Below are 7,214 nucleotides of genomic sequence, written 5' to 3' on the forward strand. Positions count from 1 at the left end.
GTCCCCGCCGGCCGCTGACCCCCGCCCGCTGTGCCCCCAGGTCCCCGCCGCTCCTGGGCCTGCTGCCCGGCAGGTTCTCCGTCTTCCCGCTCTTCTTCCTGGCGCTGCTCCTGGGCTTCGCCTCGCTGCTCTGGCTCCAGCTCAGCTGCTCGGGTGAGGGGCCGGTTCCCGGCGGTGGGCAGAGCCGGGGGGCTCCCCGCCAGCCCTGCCCGCCCCAAGCCCCCCTCCTGCCGGCGGAGGACGAGCCGTCGTGGGGTCCCCACCGCCTGGCTCTGCTCGTCCCCTTCCGAGAGCGCTTCGAGGAGCTGCTGGCCTTCGTGCCCTACATGCACCGCTTCCTGAGCAAGAAGAGGATCCGCCATCACATCTTCGTCCTCAACCAGGTGGATCATTTCAGGTAGCGTCTCCCCTCGCCGCGGCGAAGCCCGGCAGAAAAAGGGAGCGAGGAGGCCCTTCTCCAAAACTTTGTCCCTGCTGAGAGGGTCTCCCGCTTGCCTCTGGCAGTATGGAGAAGTGTAGGGCCTGGGCAAGGGGGAGTCGGGGCTGGGCCGTGATGCTCTGCCCAAATTTACTCACTCTAGAGCTTATAGAAGGACAAAACGATACTTTACTTCTCTCTTCCTAAGCAAGAGGAGAATTATCTACCCGCAGATACTTCAGCTTTCTCCTCAGTGTCGCAGGTCTATAGCAGCAAACATCTGGGGACGGTGACATTCAAAGAAATACTGTGGGCGGTTTGGAAATGCTGTCGCTCAGCCCCTGCTCACTGTCCGGTACCTGCCTGCAGCCCCGCTGGGTGCTGTGGAGCTCCCCAGCCGGCCTTGGGCAGGACGGCGCTTGCTGTAGCCCCTTGGGGTCTGCAGTGGCCAAACCCCTGCCCATCACCATCAGGGTCAGCGTGTGCTGCCTGCATAGGGAGGAGCAGGGGTGCGGCTTCAGGATGGACAGCCGTGGCACCTGGCACTGTGGAGGCAGGGAACACCGTCTGTGTGTGTCCCCATTTGGGGACCAGTTGAACACCTAGCGTTGAGGAGCACAGGAGAGGGATGTGAAGGGGCGGTGGCTGCTGTGCATGGCTCTGAGACAACCCGGTCCCATGGCAGGTTTAACAGGGCATCCCTGATCAACGTGGGCTTCCTGGAGAGCGGCAACGACACCGACTACATTGCGATGCATGACGTCGATCTCCTGCCCCTCAACGAGCAGCTGGACTACAGCTTCCCGGAGGCGGGGCCCTTCCACGTTGCATCCCCAGAGCTGCACCCGCTCTACCACTATAAGACCTATGTGGGTGGCATCCTGCTGCTCACCAAGCAGCACTATGAGATGGTAAGCGTGTGTGTAGGATGTCAGAGCCAGTTTGGGGCAGGGGCTATGACATTGTCTTGGTGGACAGTTGTACGTTTTGTGCTCCACGCTTGGGAAGGGGGGAAAGGAGTCAAAATGGTTTGGGGACAGCCTGCAGTATGAGCTGGTGGGGGACAGGAGAGGGGAGGCTCTGCTGGTGCTCAGGGCTTGCGATGCTGGTGTCTGCTCCTCTGCGGCACGTGGAGTTGGGCTGGACTGGACCTTGGCTGGTACGGTGCCCCTCTCGTTCCAGTGCAACGGCATGTCCAACCGTTTCTGGGGCTGGGGACGGGAGGACGATGAGTTTTATCGACGTATCAAAGGAGCCGGTCTCCAGGTAAGGGGTGCTCCATGGCCTCCTAGGTTGAAATTGCCCTTAGTATCTCCCCACCCGGCCCCTGGCTGTAGCTGCCCAGGTCAGGAGCTGGGGAAGGCAGACCTTCTGTGCTCCCCGCTCCAATAGTAGGCGCAGCAAGTTTTCTGGTAGCTTTATAGAAGCTTTGCTCTCCTTCCAGGTTCGCCGTCCCTCTGGAATCACAACTGGATATGAGACTTTCCAGCACCTGCACGACCCAGCTTGGAGAAAGAGAGACCAGAAGCGCATTGCTGCACAGAAGCAGGTGAGACCTCAGTGTGGTCAAGGGGAACCACAGGAGATTTGGGTTGTGATCATGTGCTCTGAGCCCACCTTGCTCATGTCCTCCCCTGCCAGCTCTGTGCTCCCTCCCTGGGCACTGGGTGCTTCCTTCTCTGCTGGAAGCCAGCATGGGCTGAATGGTCTTTCTCTTCCTCAGGAACAGTTTAAGGTGGATCGGGAGGGAGGTCTGAACAACGTGAGGTACCGAATTGAGTCACGGACAGCTCTGAGTGTGGCAGGAGCCCCTTGCACCGTCCTTAATATCTTGTTGGACTGTGACACAAGCGAGACCCCTTGGTGCACGTTTGGCTGAGCCTGTCTCATGTGCCAGTTGTGTGCGCTGTGCTTGTGCCAAGACGATGGGGCTGCCACCGAGCTGCTGGGAGCAGGCAGGATTTTTGCAGCAGACGAGCATGGTGGTGCTGGCGAGACACAGAGAAACAGAAAAGGCCGAGAACCAGGAACCGGGCTTTGCTGGGACCAACAGAAGAGGGCAAGAGTGGGACTCGGTGGCGTCGCTGCGGACACTGGTGCTGCGTCCCAGGGCAGGTGCAGGAGGCAATTTTCCTGCGCTGGACATGGCTGACCTGCCACCTAGCTCAGAGGACAATAAAGAACTATCAGGGCACCTGTGAGCTGTGAATGCCCTGGGCTGTGCCGTGCAGCTCCTTTTTCCTGCTCCTTTCACCTTACTGGCTTCAGCGCACCTGTTTCTGGCTTGGCCCTGGCTACGCTCTGTCTGGACAGGTGATCGCTCTGGTTCGGAGGCCAAGCCACTCTGAAACAGGCACCGAGTGAGATGGTGCCTGTGTTTCAGCTGCCAGGTACCCCCAGGGCTGTGCTGTGGTCACCTCATTGCAGGAAGTGGTTGTGGTTGAGCCGTGCCCCGAGCTCCAGCATCTGCAGCTTTGCGGGATGTCAGCAGTTGAGGTAGCCCAGGACTTCTCTCTGTGGAGTACGGAGGAGAGTTCTGGCTGAACTGCTACTTTCCTTGCCTGCCTTCTGTGGCATGTGGTGCCTCAGACTTTTCAGGGAGGTTGGAGGGCCTGCTTTCCCCCCAGCAGCCCTGAGGGCAACTGGGATCTGCTCTGGCCATGTATGAGGTGTCCTGGGAAGAACCGCAGTGCTGGTGAGGTTGAAGTGCAGGAATTAGGATGATTGCCTCTAACCCACCTGAGTCGAGGGGAGCAAGAGCTTCCCTGGGTGAGGCAGGGGCTGGAATGCTTTCCTTGGAGGTGGAACAGGAGAGTTTGGGTTGATGAGGGAGAGGCAAGGCTGTGGGGGGGCCAGGCTGCTCACCCACTTGCTCTAGCTGCCCCGGCCCTGCTTTGCTGCCAGGCCACTTTCTCCCATGTCGTGGCAGGACAAGGGCCTGGGCTGCCCCTTCCAGCAGGACAGGGGGTAGTTACTTGATGAGGGTGTCACAGTGCTGGTCCCTTGCTGCGAGGGCTCTGCTGTGGGCTCAAGCCTCCCCGCTGTGGATGTGGCTTGTCTGGGTCAGTGGACAGCTCGGGGAAGGTGACTGGGCAAATGGCTGTACAGCCTTGGGGTGCTTGTGAGCAGGAGGTGACTGGGCAGATGCACCCTGCAAACCCTGGGTCCCCAGGAGCCCAACCCATGCGGTGACCTGGGGACCTGCTACTGTCAGAGCAAGAGCAGCCCACGGGAGGTGGCAGCAGCACTGATGCTGTGTGCTGGGAGATTGCCCTGGGACAGGAGACGTGAGGAGGAGGAGGTGAGTCTCCTCCTCTGGCTGCTGGGAACGTTCCTGCGTGCTCTGCAGTGCTGGACCCAGGAGGTGGGGAAGCTGGTCATGTCCCAACAGGTGAGGAAGGGCCCTGGGGGCTGACAGTTGTTTGGGGTTGGTAGAAATCAGCCACACCAGCACCTTTTGCTGGGAAGTGGGATGTGTAGAGCTGGGCAGGGGGGCCGCATGCCTTGCTTGGGACCTGGCTCTTGAGCCCCAGGCGGGACCAGCAACCGTGGAGCAGTGCCTAGTCTGTGCCCGCTTATGCTGGGAGCGAACAGGCGCTGTGACCTCTAGGATGCTGCTGCTCACCCTGGTCTGTCGAGGGGTGGCATAGATGCCCGCCAACTCTCAAGGGAGACCCTTGCCGGCACTGAGCTCCTGTCCTCCATCACCAGCCTGGCCTGGGCTGTTGGGTGAAATGGTGCTGTGCCGCTCCAGAGCGGAGGGTGCTTGGGCTGGCTCACAGACCGTGCCATTTGTGGGACTGTACTGTGCTGGCTCTGGGGTCTTGGCATGCATTTTGGGTGCTGCTGCCTCCTCAAGCTGGGCAGACCCAGCCAAGCAGCCGGTACCCCTCCATTCAGCCCCGTCACCAGCGCTGGCACCAGGCCCTCCGCGTTTCCTGGCCCCCTTCTGTCCTTGTCCCCTGCCTGGCGCTTCCTGGAGTGGTCGCTTTGCCGGGTGCCTGCAGATGTCCCCAGACAGAAGCTGTCACCATCCTGGGAAGACAAGTGGTCCTGGGGACGTGGCATCTCCGGGGAGGAGCGCTGGGACGAGGGAGGCAAAAGCATCAGAGCCAAGTGTGGGGGTTGTGTACTGTGTAGGGGCAGCAGGATGGGGCGTCTGGAGAGATCTGGTGCTGTCTGCTCTCCATCCTGCTCTGAAGCTGGGTGAGGAGTCTGGAGCCCTGCAGACTGGGATGCAAGGGGGGCTGCCTCCTGAGGAAGAGGTTAAGGTGGCGGCGCAGGGTGGTGAGGATCAGGCCATACTGCTTTGCATCATCCAAGGCACAGGCAGGCCCAGCGTGTCCTCCTCCCCAGCTCGAGGCCTGTCCTTGCCCCAGGGCAATGTGGAGACGCGCTGCCCAAGAGTTCCCAACAGCCTCTTCAGCCTCGCGGCACCAAACCAGCACTGGTATCTTGCACAAAGATTGCAGGTAGGCTTGGACGCATGGTGCAGTGCTCTGGAGGTGTTCCCGGAACCCGTCATGTCCCTCGCTGCGGTCAGCTGGAGGGAGATGTTGGCCCAGGAGCCCTACTCCTGTCTCTCCATCATGCAGGTTTTGGGATCGGCCACCTGTATGCCAGTCACTTACCGGTGCCTGAACTGGAGCCAGGGCTACCGGAGGCAGATCAAAGTATTTCTCCGCGCTGTTCAAAATAGATGACACAGTTTCGGGCAGGTTTCATGAAGATGTAGATGTGCAGAAACAGAAGCATATGTGCACCTCACACTTTGCTCAGCGCTAAAGGCTCCTCTCCCGCTGCCTGGAAGCTATTTCTCAGCTCTGCTTGCAGCCCCCTCATCCTCTGGTTGCTTTTATGGAAGAGGCGCCATACTGGAGACCCAGCTTCCTTTTATAGCCCTGAATGTGACTCGGAGGTCGCTTAGCTCCGTTCCCCCCCACGCGCTTCGTTATTAGCAATGGCCCAGCAGGAGGGGATGAGGTTTTTTTCCCCATCGCCTTTCTGCAGATGGATAACACCCTGCCTGCTGTCCCGGGAGCCCCGTGGAGCCGAGCTGTGAGGCCTCCTGGTGTTCCCAATGCTTTCAGCAACCCTGAGGAGGGTGTCAGGATGCTCGGGGGCAGAGACAGCCTTTGGAGTCCCAGCCCTGCCCCTCTGTGACCCCCCTTCTGGGGCCCAAATTGCTGTCAGTGAGGCTGTGCGGGGGCACAGCAATCGGCTGGCTTTTATTGTCACGTTGTTTTAAACCGGGTGGTGCCCGGAGTGGTTTGCTGGTGGCCACAGGAAATTGCTGTAGTATCATGATGTGGGAGGGGGGCCGGGGGGATGAAGCGTGTGGAGAGAGCGGGCTGGGGAAAAACTGATGGGAGGCAGGAGCATCTCTGCCCAGAGAACAGGGCATCGCTGGCCACTGCAGTGTCCCAGACAGGACCAAGCCCAGGGCCACGCAGGAGCTGCCATCCCGGGGAGATGTACTCGGGGGAGCACAGCCTGGGGTGGAGATGTGGTGGCAGGAAACGGGGCAGACGGGAGGGAGAGGTGCAGCTGTGACCAGCACCCATTGAAGTCAGCCCAGCATCACTGCAGCCTTGCCCATACCGAGGCCCCAGCGGGATGCTGTTACTGCCTGCCGCCACAGGCATATGCCTGTCCCCACAGGCTGCCAGGGGTGCCCCATTCGTGGCTGAGCTCCAGGCAGAGGGCCGGGGCATCGCAGATGCATTCCTGGTGCCAGCAGGATGGGAAATGGCACCGTTGCAAAGGGCCCCCCAATTCAGAGGCCACGTGTGCTGCTGCTCCAGCGTGCAGCCGGGTGGTGAAAAGGAGCTGTGGGGAACAGGGAGGCCGGGGACGGAGGGAGCAGTTGCGTGCCTTGGCACCGCACCTAGGATAATGCAAGCATGTGAGCCTGGCAAGTGGGGACCGGGGACAGTGTGTGTGTGTGGGTGAGCACTGGCAGCACAGCTTGAGGACTCTGGTGTGCGGCGGGGGGGGGGCTGGCAGCGAGCAAGGCCCTGGTGTGCGAGCATGCCGGATACACACGTCCCTGAACCCCAGCTGGGGACAGTGTGGGTGCGATCCCTCCCCGGCGAGAGATGGGCACCGTGCACGGGCTACTGTGGAGACCGAGCAGGGCTGCTGCAGGTGTCCCGCTCCCTGAGGAGGCCGGGATGCCCGGTGACCAGGTCTGCCCCGTGCTGGGATCTCTGCTCCCTGTGCCTGGCACGCTGCAGGGGTGGTGAGTGCCAAAAGCGGCTTCTAGCCAGGACGTGGCAGGGCTGATTCAGAGGGATGAAGTGTGCCGTGTCTCACCAGTGCCAGGTCAGGCACTGGGCCGGGTGGCAGCCCCACAGTGTTACTCTATGCCCTCCGTGGCGTGCCACGGCCTGCGGAGCGAGCTGTGCAGCACAGGCACCTCCGGTGGTGCCGGCCCACCCGTGGGTGCTGTAGTGGGGGGGACAAGGGGCTGTCCTGCAAGAGGAGGGTGTAGAGTGTCCCACGGAGCCAAAACCCCTCTCGCCTCCGCAGGAGCTTGGTGCGGCCAACGACGCTGAGCAAAATGCTTCTCCCCTGCCCCGGCGGCCCAGCCCGCGCCCGGGGTGGGCGATACGGCCTGCTTCTACCGGCCCCCCCGCCACGGTGAGGGCCACCGGTAGCCGGCTGCAGCCGCTGCTGCCGGTCCTGGACCCGTAACTGAGGGGTTTGCGGGGGGGGTCTCCCCACGGTGGGGGTTTGCGCAAGGGGTGCTCGGCGCTGCGCGCAGCCAGCCCGCCCCGGGCAGCGCCCTGCCCCA

The 7,214-nt window shown here is 61.7% G+C and overlaps 1 protein-coding gene across 1 annotated transcript in view; it reads left to right on the top strand.

Moving 5' to 3' along the window:
* B4GALT7 (xylosylprotein beta 1,4-galactosyltransferase, polypeptide 7) overlaps positions 1-2,504 on the top strand; it is a 2,863-nt gene extending 359 nt beyond the window's left edge. Inside the window, exons 2-6 of the mRNA XM_010579234.1 lie at positions 41-397; positions 1,113-1,329; positions 1,601-1,684; positions 1,863-1,967; positions 2,142-2,504. Coding sequence (XP_010577536.1) covers positions 41-397; positions 1,113-1,329; positions 1,601-1,684; positions 1,863-1,967; positions 2,142-2,297 — 919 coding nt within the window. The 3' untranslated portion in view covers positions 2,298-2,504. The remainder of the gene's footprint in view (positions 1-40; positions 398-1,112; positions 1,330-1,600; positions 1,685-1,862; positions 1,968-2,141) is intronic.
* Positions 2,505-7,214: the final 4,710 nt, after the last annotated feature.

This window comes from Haliaeetus leucocephalus, unplaced genomic scaffold (assembly GCF_000737465.1).
Source record: "Haliaeetus leucocephalus isolate CR32 unplaced genomic scaffold, Haliaeetus_leucocephalus-4.0 Scaffold656, whole genome shotgun sequence".
NCBI classification, from domain to species: domain Eukaryota; kingdom Metazoa; phylum Chordata; class Aves; order Accipitriformes; family Accipitridae; genus Haliaeetus; species Haliaeetus leucocephalus.